The 20,129-nt window shown below is 35.2% G+C and overlaps 1 protein-coding gene across 2 annotated transcripts in view; it reads left to right on the top strand.

Moving 5' to 3' along the window:
* The window catches only part of Trappc11 (trafficking protein particle complex subunit 11), a 38,434-nt gene that overhangs the window by 7,762 nt on the left and 10,543 nt on the right, over positions 1-20,129 (top strand). For both annotated transcript variants that reach the window (XM_020169097.2, XM_074054889.1), the window contains 20 exons: positions 498-597; positions 929-1,002; positions 2,636-2,732; positions 4,419-4,552; positions 5,277-5,424; positions 6,885-6,978; positions 7,684-7,763; positions 7,867-7,945; positions 8,026-8,080; positions 8,406-8,551; positions 8,799-8,860; positions 9,025-9,157; positions 10,028-10,158; positions 14,955-15,110; positions 15,750-15,937; positions 16,047-16,195; positions 16,357-16,478; positions 17,076-17,195; positions 18,450-18,515; positions 18,611-18,767. In XM_020169097.2, the coding sequence (XP_020024686.1) occupies positions 498-597; positions 929-1,002; positions 2,636-2,732; positions 4,419-4,552; positions 5,277-5,424; positions 6,885-6,978; positions 7,684-7,763; positions 7,867-7,945; positions 8,026-8,080; positions 8,406-8,551; positions 8,799-8,860; positions 9,025-9,157; positions 10,028-10,158; positions 14,955-15,110; positions 15,750-15,937; positions 16,047-16,195; positions 16,357-16,478; positions 17,076-17,195; positions 18,450-18,515; positions 18,611-18,767 (2,291 nt within the window). The remainder of the gene's footprint in view (positions 1-497; positions 598-928; positions 1,003-2,635; positions 2,733-4,418; positions 4,553-5,276; positions 5,425-6,884; positions 6,979-7,683; positions 7,764-7,866; positions 7,946-8,025; positions 8,081-8,405; positions 8,552-8,798; positions 8,861-9,024; positions 9,158-10,027; positions 10,159-14,954; positions 15,111-15,749; positions 15,938-16,046; positions 16,196-16,356; positions 16,479-17,075; positions 17,196-18,449; positions 18,516-18,610; positions 18,768-20,129) is intronic.

The following is a 20,129-nucleotide window of genomic DNA, read 5'->3' as shown; positions in this document are numbered from 1 at the left end:
TCAAAAAAAAAATTTTTATATATATATATATATATACACACACACATTTTTTTTTTTTTAACTTTCAGTAATCAGCATATGTTCTTTTTTATGACTGTCTGTTTCTGGTCTCTTTATTGCTTCTTTCTTTGTATATTGATATATCAATTTAAATAATTTTTTAAGAAGGCTCTAAGCCCCATCCTGTGGTAAATAACTTTTTTTTTCAGAATTTTTATAAAATTATAAACTAGTAGGATAAGGATAATCTTAGCGATTACCTAATTTTTAGAAATCAGAGGAGGTTGTTTTTATTAGTTATAAGTACATAATCTTAAATGGCTGGGGGTGTTCTTTAGAAATCCAGGTTATACCTTGCTTTGCTTTTTATCTAAATCCTCAGGGAAAGTAGATATTATCTTCGTTAGAATTTTACCTTCAGGTCTCATAAATATGATTCCTGAAAAGAGTTTGGTTTAAATGACTTTAATATTTAAGTGTTGGATTTTTTTTAACAGATTAGAAAATGCCTTTTATGAACATGCACAGACTTATTACTACACAGAAATCAGAAGAGTGAAATCTCATAAGGAATTTTTGAATAAAACAACACACCAGGTACGTTTCTTAAAACAGCAGAGGCATTCTAGGGCAGAGTGTCCACTGTTGATTGCTATAGCTTTAATACTTTGTAATTTTAAATGACTTGAGTACTTCTAAAATTTTTTTAAAGCGTTTAAAAATGAACTTAAACTCTTTTCCCTTAAGGTTTGTTGTTAAACTCTTTACCCTTAGAAGTTCTCAAAGATTTTATATCCTTTTTTAACTATGTTCTTCTTTGTTGGAATAATCATTGAATTTTAATTTTGAATATTTTCCTTCATACTATAATGTCATTTTAACACTTAAAAATACATATATAATAGTGATTCTCTGTCCTTTTTTTCAGCTTTTATTTGTTAGACATCAGTTCAAAATAGCTTTCTTCAGTGAATTGAAACAAGATACACAAAATGCTCTGAAGTAAGTTTTAACAGTTTACAAACTAAATTTTTCTTATCTGTGTCTTAATGATAAGATACTAATGGCAATTTCTAAGTCTCAGCCAAACTTTATTTATTTATTTATTTATTTAGTTTTGCAGTTCTGGGGTTTGAACTCTGTTTGCCTAGACTGACTTTGAATTGTGATCCTCCTGATCTCTGCCTCCCAAGTAGCTAGGATTATAGGTGTGAACCATTGGCACCCAGCTAGAGCCAAACTTTAATGAATTTTAAAATGTTTATGTTGGTTAATTTCAAGTACTTAATATTTAGTTTGTGTAGAAGTGAATGGAATATAATATTTTGGGATTTAAAGAGAATTTCCATTCTATTATCGGAAATAAGTTTTAGTATCATAAAGCTCTTTAGTCTAATTCGATTAAATTTCATGATCTAAACTAATATAACATTAGATTTTTCCCTGTCTTCCTGGCTATTTCTTCTTTGTATATTCTGTAGAATCTTCAGTTTTCTTTTTTCTTGAGTTTGGAATGCTTGTTTTTCATATCACTTTCCATCTGAAGGCTCTGCTGAGAGCCTTGGATTCGTTGCACATGTGTTGGCAGTGATTAAATATTTTATTACTTTGTTTTTACCAACCACAGTTTAATAAAACACAATGTCTATTGCCTTCATGCAGCTTTTTAAATTGACAATCAGAGTTTTAAAAGGATGTATTTAAAAAAGATACTTATCCTGTAATTAAGGAGGTAGAGAAAAACAGAATAAAAATAATAATTGAACTTAAATGTAGTTCATTTTTATGGATGACATTAGTTAAAAACCTTAAATTTCAGGTCTATTGAGAAATTATACTGAAAAGAATGTATACTTTTTCCTGTAGAGAAGCCTGTTTTGGGGTTCTCCCTTACCTTCTTGGTTAGGTGCCTCTTCCCACAGGGCTCCTCCTCACTGGCCACCCTATGATATTTCCCTTCCACTGTAGCCTGAGATCAGTGGTAGCTGAGATTAAAAAGTGTCTGTCTTGATAGCACCTTTACTAATCATGGTTTTGTCTAGAAGCTCATAATGGTACTTTAAAAAATATTTTTAATGCTCATTTTTCAATGTAATTGGTAGATAACTGTCCAGTTTACCTTTTTTTTTCGGTGGAACTGGAGTTTGAACTCAGGGCTTCACACTGGCAAAGCAGGCACTCTAATGCTTGAGCCACACCGCCAGTTCATTTTGCTCTGGTTATTTTGGGGATGGGGTCTTGCAAACTGTTTGCTTGCGCTGGCCTTGAACTGCGATCCTCCCAATCTCAACCTCCCAAGTTGCTAGAATTACAGGCCTGGGCCACTGGCACCCAGCTTGCCTTCATTTTAAAACCTGTTTTTTAATTGGTTATTGACAGATGTTAATGACAGAAAGAACAATGCACATGAGATGGTTCTGTTCTTTGTGAAAAGTCATTGATTCCTCTTAGGTATATTAGTAATCAGTAAATAAGTTTTCAGGACCTTGGAGATTGCTATGTATAAGCAGTTATTGAGCTGCTTAGTGCTAAGAAATGTTGAACAATTATTGTCTGTTGTTTATAACCACTTTGTTCTTAGGAATATTTTCTTAAAATTCACTTTTATCTTAACCACCCTCCATGTTTATGTTAGGAATTACAGGACTGCCTATAATCTTGTACATGAATTGAGAACCCATGAAACTAATATTCTGGAAATTAAGACTATGGCAGGATTTATAAACTACAAGGTAATAGTTCTACTTTCATATGAAGAAATTTGTCTTTAAATATTGTTACCTTTTAAAATTTTTAAATCAAAATTAGTTTCTTTCTCTGCAAATTGGTTTACTGAAGAAGGGCTTCTTAGCAGTCTAATAATAATGTTTGGATTTTGAGTTTGTTGGTCCTGGTTGTTGATTGTTAGGGGAATTTTTTGGGGTTTATTTGTTTTTGAGTTGGAGCAGGAGGTAGAGAGAAGAAAGCTTCCTGTGTGATTGCATTTTAAGAGATGCAACATAGTGGCACCATTCACCTCTAGGGGTTTTTTGGTTTCCTTGTCTTGAGATTGGGTCTCACTGTGCTACTCAGGTTGGTCTCTAACTCATGAACTCAAGTGATCCTTTTGCATCATCCTTTTGAGTAGCTGGGGTTATAGGTGTACATCACCACTTCTGGCTCTATTTACTTTAGAGGAACTTTTATAACTATAGATTGTATGCTGTAGAAATAGATTTCCTTGGTGGGCAAATGAAGGTTGTTTGCTTTACATTTTTCCACAGTCAATTATTTTTGTTTTTGTTTTCAGTAATGGCCTCAGGGCATATGCTTACTGAACAAGCACTGTAGTACTTAAGCCTTGTCCCAGCCCCACACTCATCTTTGAAAGGTGTCTGATGCTGGGTTAGTGATGTGTGAGCAAATGCTCTAGTTTGGTGTAAGTGTAAATTGGTGCTGTGACTGCAGAGAGTGTATTTGCAGTGACTGCGATTAGAGTGGATGTTCTCTTGGACTTAGAAGTTCTCCTGCAGGAAACGTGACATACTTGCTAACAAGGGCATGTCAGTACTTAGTCATCTTCTTATAGGAAAGGATTAGGAGTGAAGCAGCAAAATCTGATTGGTTGTATAAATTAGGACTAAACATTGGAACATCATACAGCTATTAAGAATGTGGCAGTGCTATAGATTGATGTGGAATAATATCCAGGACCTCGTTAGGTGAACTCAGCTTATTTAGCATGATGCTGCTTGGTATACTAGTTTATGTGTATAAACAGACACACGGATTTGTCTATGTGTAGATTATCTGGCATATTCCAGAAAGTGATGGCCTCTGGGGAACAGGACAGGGATAGACAGGAGGCTCCTTTGCATGGATTCCTTTGTACCCAAAAAAGAAAACTGAAAATTATAATAAGCATTTGGAAATAAATTTAGGCTTTATTTCCTTTGTTATTCCATTTGCCCCAAATACATGTTAATTAATACTGCTTTGAAATAGCATTCCACACAAAAGTTGTTGAAAACTCATGTAATCTGTGTTAGAAGTGGAGGTAATGCATTTTGATAGCACTGCAGAAAATGTTTAGCTTTTTGACAACTCGAACACAGGAAGTCAGTCTGTCCTTTCTCAATTTCTTATTAGAAATGTTCTATTGTAGTCTATATTTATGTTTTTCATTGGGTATAAATTTTTAAATTCTTTTCTTATAAAAGCTTTTTTAAGATATAGAATAAGTATTGAATGTATTTTATTCCATTTTTCAAAGGGATGTAATCTCTGGTTTTGGCAAACCCATTTTGATGAAGAAAATCAATTCCATTGCAAAGAACTTCAGAGAAGGGAATTCTAGTCTTTGTAAAAGTTATCCTCAAAAGTATTTTTAGATGAATGTGCCTTTGACTTCCCCCCTTTATTGTTTTTATATTTTGCAGATCTGTAGGCTGTGTTTTCAGCACAACACCCCATTGGATGCAATTGCTCAGTTTCGAAAACACATTGACTTATATAAGAAAAAACTTGGAAGCACGGAGTTGTCTTTTGAGCATGCTGCATGGATGGCTAAGCAGTATGTTTTAAATTGTGCTTTCCAAACATTTTAAAAAATAAGACACAGGATGTAAAGAAATGGAATTTTGTGTACACTTTGGTTTAAAGTGAACTAGGTTTGTTTTCTTTTCCCCCAGCAAGCAGGTTTTTAAGTAATGTAATGTTAATGTTTCCAGAAATAGTATATATTGAGTGGGACAATTTGTTAATAGAAGTCAGTTAATTTACAGTACCTTTTTTTTTTACTGGGGTTTGAATTTAGTACCTCACACTTGCCAGGCATATGCTCTACCACTTGAACGACTTTACCAGCTGTACCATCTTTTTCATTCAATACGTATCGCTGAGTTTCCACTGTACATCTACATCCTGAGAGCATAGGAGTGAATGGAACAAACTCCTGCTGATGTGTAACTGCTTGAGACGGATGTTTAAAAGTTGCTAAAATGAAATACTTAGATGTATTTATTTGAGTGGTGAGAACTATGTCGATATCTGGTTTGATGGCTTATTTATAGACTTGTTAGCACAGAAGAGATGGTTTAAATGTAGAATAGATTTGTACCATACAATTAGTGTGTATTAGTATTTGCAAAGAGATTATGCCAAATAGTAACTGTTAATCAGCAGCATTATTTTTAATACAATATGCTAAGGTTATGGTTCCCAGAATAATAATTACTCAAAGTAAACTGCTTTTCTTTTCATTGTTTTCTATTTCTTGATTTTTTTTTTTCTTTAAGATTCCAAGTCTTTGGAGATTTATTTGATGAAGCGATTAAGTTAGGGCTGACAGCTATTCAGACTCAGAACCCTGGTTTCTACTACCAGCAGGCAGCACACTATGCCCAGGAGCGGAAGCAGCAGGCAAAAGCCCTTTGCAGCCATGAGGTGAGTCCCAACTGCTCATATGTTAGCATTTGGGAAACTGGTTAATCCTCTCTAGAAAGAAGCTAGTACTGTCTGCTACTGATCATTTTTTACCAAGTCTTTGAATATAATACTTTTATCTTTCATAGCTTTAGGCAATATGACTTCGATTTTAGTTGAATGTTCTATTTTTGAGCAGTTTTTCTGTTTATATGATTTATAACTTATTTCACGTATTATGTTTTAAAACCTTGACATAATTTGAATGCAGTATTTTAGAAGATGATTGAAACTATTGGAACTATTAATAGATAACTTTCATTGGAGTGTAAAATAATACTTCTGTCAAAATTAATTTGAACAGCTTTAAAACTAAGCATGTCCATTCACCCAAAGTTTCATTTTCAGAAATGCTCAGGCAGGTAATAGATCTTAAGAGCTAAGTACCAAGATTGATTTATGAAGTTCTCTAACAGATTATTGATTATAAAGTAAAATAGAAATAAGATGAACAACTATAGGGAATTTGTTAAAATATGGAGCACTTGTCACACATGAAAAATAATGCTTAGAAGACTAATGATATGGTGAAATGTACAGAATATATTTAAATAGAAAAAAACAGTTGGAAAAGTATTTCAATTGGAAGTCTTTTTTTGATGAGCAGTTTGAACTCAAGGCTTCACGCTTGCAAAGCAGGCACTCAACCGCTTGAGCCACACTTCAGTCTTCCAGTTGGTAACAATTAAATTTTTCATAAAGGTATGAAACAGTAATGCATATATATGAAATAGTAGTAGGCTTAAAAGTAATTTAAATTTTCCTTTTGGTTATTTTGTACGTTCTTAAACAGTGTACTTGTATTTGCATTTTGGTTTCAGAGGGAAAAAAATTATAAAGAAGAAAAATAAAGCAGTGTAAGAATGTCAACTCTGGTTCCCTAAATACCCCCTTCCACCAATACCAGGATAGAAGTGATAACAAGGAAAAATAGAGTCTTCTCTTTAAAACTCCTTATAACATTGTTTTTTGTTTATGTAGAGAGCATTTATCTATATGGAATATCAAACACCATTTGTAATATATTTTTACTGGTTTATTATAGCAAAAAATAAAGGAAAAATGTAAAGAAATTAGTTGTCACTGTGAAGTCATTTGTCAGAATTAGATGGATTTATTCAGTTTTTATAAAATTTTCTAAATACTGAGCTGATGGAGTGGCTCAAGTGGTAGAGCACCTGCCTAGCAAGCATGAGGCACTGAGTTTAAACCCTACTACCGCCAAAAAAAAAAATACAATAAAAATATTTTCTGAATATTAAATAAAACATTTTTAGTTTAATTTTTTTAATGTACTTCATGTTGATAGTCAGCTATGATATTGAATGTGTGTTTGATGTTTGTATTAGTTAAAGATTAGACAAGAGTTGATTTATGATGGTTTATATAAAGTCTTATTTAAGTTTGTTTTAAATTTACAGGCTTCTGTAATGTATCCCAACCCTGATCCCTTAGAAACACAAACAGGTGTTCTTGACTTTTATGGACAACGGCCATGGCGACAAGGAGTACTAAGTAAATAATTTTCCTTCTCTCAACCTCAAAAAGGCAAAGATAGTTACTAGAATTTCTTTATGCCTAATGAAACCAGTGGAAAAAATATGTTCAAATAAACATACATGACTTTTTCGTAAGCTTTTTTATTGTTTTGAGATTTTCAGTTTCCTAATTTTTAGAATGGTTTATATCACTGCATCTTAGAGTAACTTTATAATTAAAGGTATTGATGTGATTAAAACATTGGACATCTGTTGTCTTAAATAAGCCATTGTTGAGTAAATATTTTAATTCTAGTTAACTTTAATGATTTTTTTTTTGAAATTTTAACACCATTGACTTGTATCACCTTAAAGCAATTTAGCTGCATCTCTTTTGTGTTTTATACATAATTTAATCAAGCAACATCTATGGCAGTTGAACCTTAAATGTTAAGAAATTATGCACTTGAATCTCCAGAGAGTGTGTTCTCTATAGAGCATCAGCTATCAAATGGTTGATCTACTATGTAAAAGAACACTGAGCTCAGGCATGTTCTCTAAGAACAGAGATCACAGAAGTTCCCACGTCAATAAAGCTGTTTCTTAGAATCTTCAGAATGTTTAAGAATCTGAAGTACATTGTATTAAAGCAAAGGATTTGGGGAGTATGCACATACAATGTCCATGTAAAAATTTATGTTAAATGAGCTATCTAAAATGGGTTGTGTCTTATCTTACACAGGTTTTGATCTTTCTGATCCTGAAAAAGAGAAGGTAGGAATTCTTGCCATTCAGCTGAAGGAGAGGAGTGTTGTTCACTCTGTAAGTTACTTTTTTCCCCCCAATATAAACTGTTCTTGCAGTATTCAAGGGAAATAAGGGATTTTATTTATTTAAATATTTCACACTTTATCTTTTCTTACAGGAAATAATAATAACCCTTCTGAGCAATGCTGTCGCACAATTCAAAAAGTATAAGTGTCCAAGAATGAAAAGTCATCTAAGTATGTATCCATAACAAGCCACAGTTTCATGCAACTTTGAATATTTCAAATTACGTTCATGAACTTGTTTTCTTTTATAGTGGTTCAAATGGGAGAGGAATATTACCACGCAAAGGATTATACCAAAGCTTTGAAGTGAGTCCTATTTACTACTTATTTTTATGTGTTCTCATGGTCTTACAGTGAAATTGGAATGGACATTTAATTGAAGGACTTATTACTTCCATGTTTATTTCTATTAAATGTCATTTCCGTGACATGTTTTCAAGTACTGGCATAATCTTTCTCAAAGTTTGAGAAACCTTAGGTTTCACTAAATGTGAAAGATACATGTTGAACTATCTCAGTGAGATTGTCTTATATTTATATAAAGTGAGAAAAGTTCATGTCTTTGCCAAGAACTCTTTAAACCCTTCTTGGGAAGCTGTTTGAGTACATCTTACGTTTTGTCTTCTCTTAGGTTGCTAGATTATGTGATGTGTGATTACCGAAGTGAAGGATGGTGGAGTCTGCTCACATCTATACTGACTACAGCGCTGAAATGCTCCTACCTCATGGCCCAGCTAAAGGATTACATTACTTATTCCCTAGAACTCCTTGGAAGAGGTGAGTGGATATTCTTTTTGTAAAATTCCAATCCACTCAAGTATTTAGCATCTTTAACCTTTTTAAAAGAATCATTTTAGTAGTATTTTTAGAGTCATATTTAGTAGTGTTTATACTGTATGTACAAGTCACCATGCTTAGTCATCTCAGAAGAGGTATTTACTTTAAAATATTTTAGAAACAATAAGTGGAAGTAGTGAACTTATTTGCCTGTCTTACAGTTCTTTTTTTTTCTTTTCTATTTTAGCATCAACTCTGAAAGATGACCAGAAATCTCGGATAGAAAAGAACCTCATAAATGTTTTAATGGTAGGATGGAATTCATTGTATGAAATGTGTTGTAGGGATATGTGTATGTGTGTGTGTATATATATATATATATATATATATATATATATATATATATATATATATATCTTTATTTATGTATTGTTTTCAGCTGTTTGAACAAATGCTTAACTGTGTTGTTGCAGAATGAAAGTCCCGATCCTGAACCCAACTGCGATACTTTAGCTGTGAAGACGGCTCAGAAGCTGTGGGCAGACCGAGTTTCTCTGGCTGGCAGCAATGTTTTTACAATAGGAGTACAGGACTTTGTGCCATTTGGTAGGTAGCCAGCAATATTATTTCAGAAAAAATCCTCCATATAAAATGAATAGATGCAGAATAATAAATAAAAAAGTCTAAGTATAGTAATTTTATGGATAAATTATGTATTTGTTTCTTTCTCCTCAATGTCTTATAAAAGTAATCAAGGTATTAAACTTTGAAAATATGGCCTTGACCCATGAGTTAAATCAGTATCTAAATGAATGTGTTTTATTGATCAGATCTAGATAAGTGGGAGTACAGCATACATCTGGGTATTCTTAAGAGTTACTTTTTGACGTCTTATTTTTTCATTAATTACATATCAGTATTTTGTATCATGAAAGAAATTAATTTTATATAATTGGATGTGTCAGGCATCTGTATTAGCTGATTTGATGGCATGAGGTTATGAAAATGTCCTGCCCCTTTTATTACTGTTCAAAAAGGAGAAGGGTGATAATGTTAAAGGTGAAAATAGCAATGCAGTAGATTTGAATACCTTGAAAAAATCAATAAGGTATTAAATGTGTCTTAAAGCATACTTCATTTGTGTTTGAAGCACACTTGAGAAGATAATATTAAAAGATCTATGCTTTAATGTCTAGGCAGGTATTTTAAAATACTAACAGAATGGTTCTCTTTTCTTTAAAGTCTGTCACTGACATTTTAGGGGCAATGATGTGTTTAAAATTAAAGATGGTTTTGAAGCTGCATTTATGTCTGTTGAACAGCCTAAAGTGCAGAAGTCTGTGTGAATACCTTACATAAGAAGTCAGTAAGATGAAAGTGTCTGTTTCTGAAGAATAAAAGTGGTTCATGGGATAAAGTGTGTGGGTCTTGAGTATCTGGTACTGTGTAACTCAGTCCTTCTTGTTTGACTTCTAGTACAATGTAAAGCCAAGTTTCATGCCCCGAGTTTTCATGTCGATGTTCCTGTTCAGTTTGATATTTATCTGAAGGCTGACTGTCCACATCCCATTAGATTTACCAAGCTCTGTGTCAGCTTTAATAATCAGGTAATTAATTGCACCATTAATGTGTTATTACTGTGTGTGTATATTATTGTAGCTTGCATTAAACTATATAAAATGAGTTCAGCAAATTTTAGGTTTTAATGCTTTCATAGTAATCAATGAACTTTGGACAAGTTCTACTAAAAAATAAATGTACTGGCTAGAGGTGTGGCTCAGGTAGTAAGAGTACCTGTCTTGCAAGAGCGAAGCCCTGAGTTCAAATCCCAGTACACCAAAAAAAAAAAGTGTACTTAAATCCCTAAACTTCTAGCAATTCAAGTTTTATTCTTTTCCCACTCTAAATTTTTATTTTTACTTTGTACTTACAAAATCTAAGAACTCTGTATTCTTCCATTTTTTATAATATGTAACGAATTTCAAATTTATATTCAGGATGAATATAATCTCATTTTTGAAACCATTTGCTGCTTTTTTTTAGCATTGTTAATTTTTTATTACAGAATTAATGTATATTTGATGTTTTAAAAAATGGAAATGGATAAAAAGTGGAAAAGTAAATGTATAAATTTGTGATCTTCCAATTCTATTTTCCCAGAGGTCTCGGTTAATTTTTTAAGTAGTCTAGACATTTTCTGTTCATGCATATGTAAGCATTTTTTTCCTGCAGAATCTGACTTATACCACTTTTCATGCATTTGAACACTTTTGAAGTGTGATGTAATAAAGCCAACAGCTTACATTCCAACCCTTTCATTTATATGCTCACATGACAGATAACTACCTTCTGGTCACCTAGAAAGTATATGGAGCTTTTAATAAACAAACATCTTTTGAGAGTTACACTATTCTTAGTGTCCTGAACCTGAAAGAGGAATAGCATGTCATACCTGTTAAAATGTCATATTGTAGGGTTCAGGTCCAGGACTGACTCACAGACTTCCCATGTATATTATGAAGACCACTACAGTATAGGCTAATGTTGCAGCTCCATTAGGCATGCCAAAGGAAAGAGAGAAGTCCCAAGAAAAGGTGAAATTAAGTATGGAAAGATGGGATGAGTTTAGGATTGTCAGTGAGAGAATATTGCACAGGAACACTGTGTGCCCTGTATTTATGGATAAGTCAAGACAACAGCCTTAACAGACCAGAAGGGTTTTTGAGCATGGGTGGTGGAAAGTAAGGCCAAGTGGCTCACAGTAATCTTTAAGAGTTAAGTGGAGGTAGACCAGTAAATAGAATTCTTTTAAGATTTATTTATTCATGTTCTGTCTCTTTATTGGATAATGATTTTAAAAAGGATCATTTAAAGAATACTTGATTAATAATAAGAACTGAGAAATGGCCTTGTAATAGGAATGATTAGATGAACGTGGGTCTCCTGAAGATCAGTGTATTTGTGTAAGTTCAGACCCTCACCTAAGGATTCTTTCTAAGAAGGAGGACATTAGAGCCAGACTATAAAATTTATGTCTTAAGAAACTGCTGTCGTCATAAAATAAAGGAAAAATGACACCATGGATACTAGTTGAGGCTGTTTATGTACAAAGCCTTGAGGATTTGGAATAGGGTGCTAGTGGTGGGAATGGAGACTTAAAAATACAAGGTACATCTAAAATAGATATGCCTGAGTTAGTGAATAGAGGGGATCGGAAATGGGGCAGCAGGACACAGGACAGGAGATTTGTTTGTGTTGTGTACTCTGCTTAGATCGGTTTGCCAGTCTCTCTCACTGGTTAGTTCTCCCTGGTCTTGTAGCACTTAAAAGCATTGCTTCCTCAGGAAGTCCTCCCCTGACTTCTGTGACTGATTGCCTTAGCACAGATCTCATATCCCTTCATCGTATAGTCACATCTGTGCTCTCACATTGTGTGTGTGGTTATTGATCAGTTACTTGTTTGCTCACTAGAATCAAAGTTCCACAAGGACAGGTCTTTTCCCTTAAATCTTGAATAGAAGGTCTGTGTAGGGACTCTTACTATACTTTTCTTATACCCCACTGTACCATTCCTTTGTTCTTTTTTTTTTTTAATAACAAGCATAACTACTTTCTTAATTAAAAAGTGATATAAGTGCTACAATAGAATATAAAACAATTAGTTTTTAAAAATTATTTTTGAAGCCAAGCATGGTGGTACATGAGTACAATCCCAGCTATTCAGGAGGTGGAGCTCAGATGGATCACAGTTTGAGGCCAGCCTGGGCCAACCAATAAGCTGGGCATTGTGGTGTGCGACTCATAGGCATAGATAGAAGGGTCACAGTTTGTGGCCTGCCTCAGGCAAAAACACAAGACCCTATCCAAAAAATAACAAAAGCAAAAAGGGCTGGGGACGTATCACAAGGCCAAATTCAGACCCCAGTGCTGCCCCACCCCAAAAGAATTATTTTCTGAATATATCTTATTTGAATTTTGAGATACAAATTATAAGGAAAAGTGGAGTGCTTGTTTTCTAATACTACACTAGAAATGAAAATTCAAGAAGAATGCATACGACTTACACTGTATAAGAGTTTTCTGTGACAGGGATTCACCTGCTGGGCTAGGTGGTGGCTCTCGGAAAGCTCTCAGTACTGACTCGAGCAGGTGAGAATGGTGGTTTCCTGGGTACGTGAAAGACATCTCCATGTATTCACATGTAGAGTGTGCTGTTCTAGAAAGGTGGGAATGCATGCAGTCTGGGACATGCTGAGTTTGAGGTGGCAGTGGATTGATTCTCAGCAATCGTCAGTATAAGCCTATGGTTAAGGAAATAGGACAGATTAGGATTGTTTTTATGTGGGAGATTTTATCACAAAGGTGCAGAACATCAGAAAACAGGTAAACTTGAAAATGAGGTGAACATAAAAAACAATAGAAGAACCAAAAGCCAAGGACAAAAACTTGTTGGAACTCTGAGTTAAAGGAACAGATGAAGGGAAAAAAATGCCTATGGGGACTGGATGTGGGCATGCATGCCTTTAATTCCTGCTACTGAGGAGGCAGAGACCAGTGGTTGGAGGTCAGCCCTAGGCAAAAAGTGTAACAAAGGGCAAATCTCTGTTTCTCCCTTTACAGAAGAGACATGGGAGTGTTTTCAGGAGTGGGGTTATATATAGTGAGCTGTTGGGTTGTTTTTTTCTTGTGGCAACGTTGAATAGATAAGCACCTGAATTTAGCTTTCAGAACTTTTTATTAATAACCCCTCATGATGCCTCAGTATAGTGGTGTTAAAACTGAATGCCTCCAAATCACTTGGTGTTTAGTGTTAGCAAAAGAATTGACATTTGGCGATTGCAAACTGACCTTTGTTTTGTTTTTTTTTTTTTTTTCATTTTTCTTTTATTATTCATATGTGCATACAAGGATTGGTTCATTTCTCCCCGCTGCCCCCACCCCCTCCCTTACCACCCACTCCGCCCCCTCCCTCTCCCCCCCCAATACCCAGCAGAAACTATTTTGCCCTTATTTCTAATTTTGTTGTAGAGAGAGTATAAGCAATAATAGGAAGGAACAAGAGTTTTTGCTGGTTGAGATAAGGATAGCTATACAGGGCATTAACTCACATTGATTTCCTGTGCGTGGGTGTTACCTTCTAGGTTAATTCTTTTTGATCTAACCTTTTCTCTAGTACCTGTTCCCCTTTTCCTATTGGCCTCAGTTGCTTTAAGGTATCTGCTTTAGTTTCTCTGCTTTAGTTTCTCTGCGTTAAGGGCAACAAATGCTAGCTAGTTTTTTAGGTGTCTTACCTATCCTCATCCCTCCCTTGTGTGCTCTCGCTTTTATCATGTGCTCATAGTCCAATCCCCTTGTTGTGTTTGCCCTTGATCTAATGTCCACATATGAGGGAGAACATACGATTTTTGGTTTTTTGAGCCAGGCTAACCTCACTCAGAATGATGTTCTCCAATTCCATCCATTTACCAGCGAATGATAACATTTCGTTCTTCTTCATGGCTGCATAAAATTCCATTGTGTATAGATACCACATTTTCTTAATCCATTCATCAGTGGTGGGGCATCTTGGCTGTTTCCATAACTTGGCTATTGTGAATAGTGCCGCAATAAACATGGATGTGCAGGTGCCTCTGGAGTAACAGTCTTTTGGGTATATCCCCAAGAGTGGTATTGCTGGATCAAATGGTAGATCAATGTTTAGCTTTTTAAGTAGCCTCCAAATTTTTTTCCAGAGTGGTTGTACTAGTCTACATTCCCACCAACAGTGTAAGAGGGTTCCTTTTTCCCCCGCATCCTCGACAACACCTGTTGGTGGTGGTGTTGCTGATGATGGCTGTTCTAACAGGGGTGACGTGGAATCTTAGCGTGGTTTTAATTTGCATTTCCTTTATTGCTAGAGATGGTGAGCATTTTTTCATGTGTTTTCTGGCCATTTGAATTTCTTCTTTTGAGAAAGTTCTGTTTAGTTCACATGCCCATTTCTTTATTGGTTCATTAGTTTTGGGAGAATTTAGTTTTTTAAGTTCCCTGTATATTCTGGTTATCAGTCCTTTGTCTGATATATAGTTGGCAAATATTTTCTCCCACTCTGTGGGTGTTCTCTTCAGTTTAGAGACCATTTCTTTTGATGAACAGAAGCTTTTTAGTTTTATGAGGTCCCATTTATCTATGCTATCTCTTAGTTGCTGTGCTGCTGGGGTTTCATTGAGAAAGTTCTTACCTATACCTACTAACTCCAGAGTATTTCCTACTCTTTCCTATATCAACTTTAGAGTTTGTGGTCTGATATAAGATCCTTGATCCATTTTGAGTTAATCTTGGTATAGGGTGATATACATGGATCTAGTTTCAGTTTTTTGCAGACTGCTAACCGCAGACTGACCTTTGTTTGCCTCTTTTTCAGGAGTACAACCAGTTCTGTGTGATAGAAGAAGCATCCAAAGCAAGCGATGTTTTAGAAAACTTGACCCAAGGAAAGATGTGCTTAGTTCCTGGTAAAACGAGAAAACTGCTGTTTAAATTTGTGGCAAAAACTGAAGATGTGGGAAAGAAAATTGAGGTTAGTAATGAAATTTGTTTAAAATATTTTCGATGACCAAAGCAGTATGTGTATGTCAGAAAATTCAAATAATACATAAAGATAACAGTTGCTAAGTAAACAGTGAAAAATTATTTGACTAAATCCCTAATACTGTATTTTATTTGTCACTTGGTACCTGAGGAAGTCTACCAAATGTTATAATTAATAATCCTATTTTGAGTCCTTTTTCTGATAGATTTAGTTCAAAGAAACATTTAGTTAGTCGTCGAATAGGATTAAATTCATTGGACTAACATTTCATAATTACTATTATACATATTTTTAGGAAACCTAGTTTTGGAATTGAATAAGATTTTAAATGTATCATGGTCATTAAAGCACTTATTCCCTTTAGCCCCCACCGATTAAGCATCTGTGCTGGGTGCTAACATCCTAATGGCCCCATCCAGTCTCTTAGCTAGAAAGCCGGGTCATGATCTGTTTTAAAGGTGAAGAAGTTGAAACTGAGCACACTGAGTCAGTATCCCAGCCAGAATGAGACTGTTACACTATGGGTGTCCTGGTGAATGTCGCATGCCAGTAGTACTGAGTGTGGTTTTGTAGAGGGGACGATGACAGCAGGTATGGGTGGCACATCTGACCACATCCCTCTTTCAGATCACTGCTGTGGATCTGGTTCTTGGCAGTGAGACAGGCAGGTGCGTGGTTCTGAGTTGGCAGGGAGGGGGCGGTGATGCCGCTTCCTCCCAGGAAGCCCTGCAGGCTTCGCGCTCTTTCAAAAGACGGCCTAAGCTCCCGGACAACGAAATTCACTGGGACAGTGTCATAATTCAGGCGAGTACCATGTAAGTCTTGTTTTTGAGGCAGAGTAAAGATCATCCCTTTTTTTTTCCTTTTAAATACTTTATTTAAAAAAAAAAAAACCAGTTACTTAGCTAAGGTTTGTTTTCAAAGGATCATTTCCAGAGTCCCAAACATCTCTGTATGTCTTCAACATGAGCCTCCTGCCCTGATGAATGAAATGTATTGTTTGGTTGTGACCGTTCAATCCCATGAAAAGACCCAAATCAGGGATGTGAAGCTCACTGCTGGCTTAAAGCCTGGTAAGCATTCATTTTGTAAAGTTGGTCAGAACTAATCTAACAGAGCAACCACCACTGTGTCAAGGATAGGATATGTGTTTAAAAGGTAGTATGATATAGTGCCTTTCACACAGCATTGATCGTTATGATGTTTGACCTCTGTGTCTTAAAATCTCTCTTAGGACAGGATGCCAACTTAACTCAGAAAACGCATGTGAGTCTTCATGGCACAGAACTATGTGATGAGTCCTACCCGGCTTTGCTCACGGACATTCCTGTTGGAGACTTAGATCCAGGAGAAAAGGTGAGCTTGGTCATTGGGATTAGAGAGGAAATTACTTGATTTTAGTTTTAAGTATGCAGTGAGTTTTAGACAGTTTCGGAGCATTTTAAAAGCATATTCTAGGATAAAAAAGTGATTTAATTAATGAACACTTTACATGTATTTTTACATATTTAAATGTGTAAAGTAGCTTAGGCAATTTTTATATAAAGAATTTTAGAACCAATAACCCTGAGCTGGAGAACTAGTTGCTAATAAAATAACTGTTGTCTGTGACTTAGTGCAGTAACCTCTCAGCCAGCTTCTGTTTCCAAAGCAAATACAAAAAATTGCTAGGAAGTTTTGAGGGTAATAATCAAGGATGGAGTACCAGTCCCGTTGTGTGGTGGTGGTGGTGGTATACCCAGGGCTCTTCATGGGGAACTTCATTACATTAGTTACACCACAACAGTAAATGAAAAAGAATTTAGGCAGTTGCTTCAGTAAACTAAAAGTTGAGAACATTATTATCCTAGAATAATTATTTACATATATATATTTATATAATAAATATAGTTATATGTATATTTCAGGAGGAAGTCTCTGTAATACTAATTAAATTATAATGTTTTGTTACAGCTGGAAAAAGTGTTATATATTCGCTGTGGAACAGTGGGCTCAAGAATGTTTCTTGTATATGTTTCTTACCTGATCAATACAACTGTTGAAGAAAAGGAAATTGTCTGCAAGTGTCACAAGGTATTTTTTCTTACCTGTCTCATGAAACATTGTACATGGAGCATTTCTGTATTTTGCATCATTTTACTTACTATCTTCTTGATCTTGGCAGCAGTGTTGTGCCAACTTTTTCTTAGGAATTGGTTACTCACCTCAGAAGAAGAAAATACCCTGCAGTTTGGGGATTTGTAGTTCAGGTGTACAGATTCTGGGCTATGGGTTATTTATCAGTCATTGGGAGAGGAAAAACTTGCCAAAAAGGTAAGCAACATTTCCCAGTTGAGAGCGACAAAGACATGTCAAAGATTTGATATACCTAGTGTAAGGTGGAGCCTAGATGTAAATTGGAAGCTAAGGCTGCCATCTGCGCACTTCCCGTGCAATGTCTCATTTAATTGTCATAACAACTCCAGGATTATGAAACTGATAGTTAAAGTGTCCATGCTGTATGTGGGTCACTTCCAAATCACATCGTTATGTCTGAGGTCATGGAGCTCATAAGCATGTGTCTGGCTGGGATTAGAAGCCACATCTCTCTGGCATTACAGCCTGAGCTTTTAATCAGTGCAGCCATTTTTAAATATTTCTGTCCAACTTTGGAGATCATTTGTTTTGGAGATCATTTGCTTTTCAAACAGACTCTTATAGAGAGGCAATGTAGCATGTTGGCTAAAGGTAGAGCTCCAGGATCACATTGGGTAAAGTTTCTGCCTGTCACTTTTGTAGCCACACCTCCTCATCTTAAAGTGTCAGTCTTAATGTCTCCTGTTTCTTTGGGTGATTATGAGTATTACATGGTACATGTATAGTGATTATAACAGTGTCTGTCACATTATTATTATTTTCATGTTGTGTTGTTATTGTAGTCCTCTTGAGTCAAGGAGAGGTAAAACTTGCAGAGGGGAAGGCCCAAATTCCAGACTTGGAACCATTTGTGGCCTTAGGCAAGTGACTTTATCCTTACTAACATCTGGTTCCTCTTCTGTACAGTGGTAACAATGCTTGCGCTGCCTACTTACTGGATCCAGAGATAAATAATGTAGAAGCAAGCATGGTACAGAGTGAGTTGTTAGAAAGCTGTAAACAATTTACTAGGAAGAGTGGGTCTCTCAACATAGAGTTTTACAGATATTATCTAAGAAAAGATCCTTGCTTCTTAATACAGAATTAGGGACTATTTATTGATCAGTTATTATGTATTATATGCCTTTTATTAACTTTCTTGATATGAAAAGATTTAGAAAGCCACTGAATGTGTCCTTTAAATGTTTGCAGGATGAAACTGTAACAATAGAAACTGTCTTTCCATTTGATGTTGCAGTCAAGTTTGTTTCCACAAAGGTATGTTCCTATAATGCATACTGGAAAGCATTTGGGTTATAGAAATTGACAAGAGAAAATAAAGTGGGTTAATCTCTTATCTTCATTGGTGGCAGTTTGAGCACCTGGAAAGGGTCTATGCTGACATCCCTTTTCTGTTGATGACGGACCTTTTAAGTGCCTCACCTTGGGCCCTTACAATTGTATCCAGTGAGCTGCAGCTTGCTCCTTCTATGACTGCAGTGGACCAGCTGGAGTCCCAAGTGGACAAAGGTGAGACTTGGCATCATTCCCACTTAAGGGGCCGAAGGAGAGTTGTGTGTGTGCCACATGTGTGTAAGCTAGCAGTGTAAGTGTTAGATTTTTGCCAAATGAGGCAAATTGAGACTTCTAGTCACAAAAGCAAACACATTTAGAATTAATGTCATTTACCATTTGTTTGAGCTACCTTATTTTAAAAGATTAGGTTTACTCTGAAGATGTCACACTTTGAAAAATGTACTTTAAAGTGGTAATTTATTTCAAGTTTGAATATTTTTATATTTTGATTCTATTAGGGATTGAACTCAGGGCCTCATGTGCTAGGCAAGTACTCTGTCACTTGAGTCACACCCCCAATTCTTTTGCTTTTAGGTTTTTTTTAGATAGGGTCTTATACTTTTGCCTGGGCTGGCCTTGGACTGCAGTCCTCCTACCTCTGTCTCCAAAGTAGCTGGGATTACAGGCATGTGCTACCATACCAGCTTATGTTTGAAAATTTTAAACATTCTTTTTTCTTACTAATTTTAGATTTAATTTTACCATTATTTATAATTTGAAATAATACATTTATTAAAGAAGCTGGAAAATATAGGAAAGTAGAAGATTAATTTCCTAAATCACAAAAACCAACCAAAACAATTCATAGAACAGATTTGAACCTAGGACAACACCTTTCAGTTCAGTGAACTTTGAGCTTGTATGCCTCTTGAGCTCTTAGAGATAATAAAAATTAGTTTCGATCTTTACCCAAACAAAATTATACTCAGTTGTAATATAAGACTGTTATATTATATTGCAATGATTTATTTATAAATCTGGCTTCCTTTAGAGCCAGAGCTGTGTCTGTTCATTTTTGTATTGTTTTTTGGTTTGCTAAAAGAGTTCAGAGTAAAAGTTGATGCAGCTTTTTTCCTTTTCACTGTGGTTTATTACCTATCAACAATTAGACTTCCATTAATTGTTTCTTCTTTGAAAAACTACAAAAATAGCAACCTAATGTTGAGGAGTGCTGTCGTTATTTCAAAGTTTCACTTGCAGATTTGCTCAAACACATTAGATAGTACCACTGCCTGCTTGCATGTGAGAGTGACATTCTAGGCTGAAAAGTGGTGAAAGCTAGAGAAGCCTGAGTTAGATGAACACTTATCTTCTCATCAGGGAATTCACTCTAAAACCAGTGAAGGGAAATCTTCCTGCACAAAAAGGTCACTGGCCACACCAGGCAATAATGAAGGAATGTGTGATATATTTACATTTGAGTGGTATCAATAATACCTATTTACTCAGAGAAAGCCAGAAATTTAAAAAATAACATTGTGAGTACTTACAGTAACTAAAATTTTTTCTCTTTGTCTACTCAAAAATGTTTCCTTT

This window comes from Castor canadensis, chromosome 14 (assembly GCF_047511655.1).
Source record: "Castor canadensis chromosome 14, mCasCan1.hap1v2, whole genome shotgun sequence".
NCBI classification, from domain to species: domain Eukaryota; kingdom Metazoa; phylum Chordata; class Mammalia; order Rodentia; family Castoridae; genus Castor; species Castor canadensis.
The sequence above is the reverse complement of the archived record's forward strand: the minus strand, read 5'-3'. Positions and strand labels throughout refer to the sequence as shown.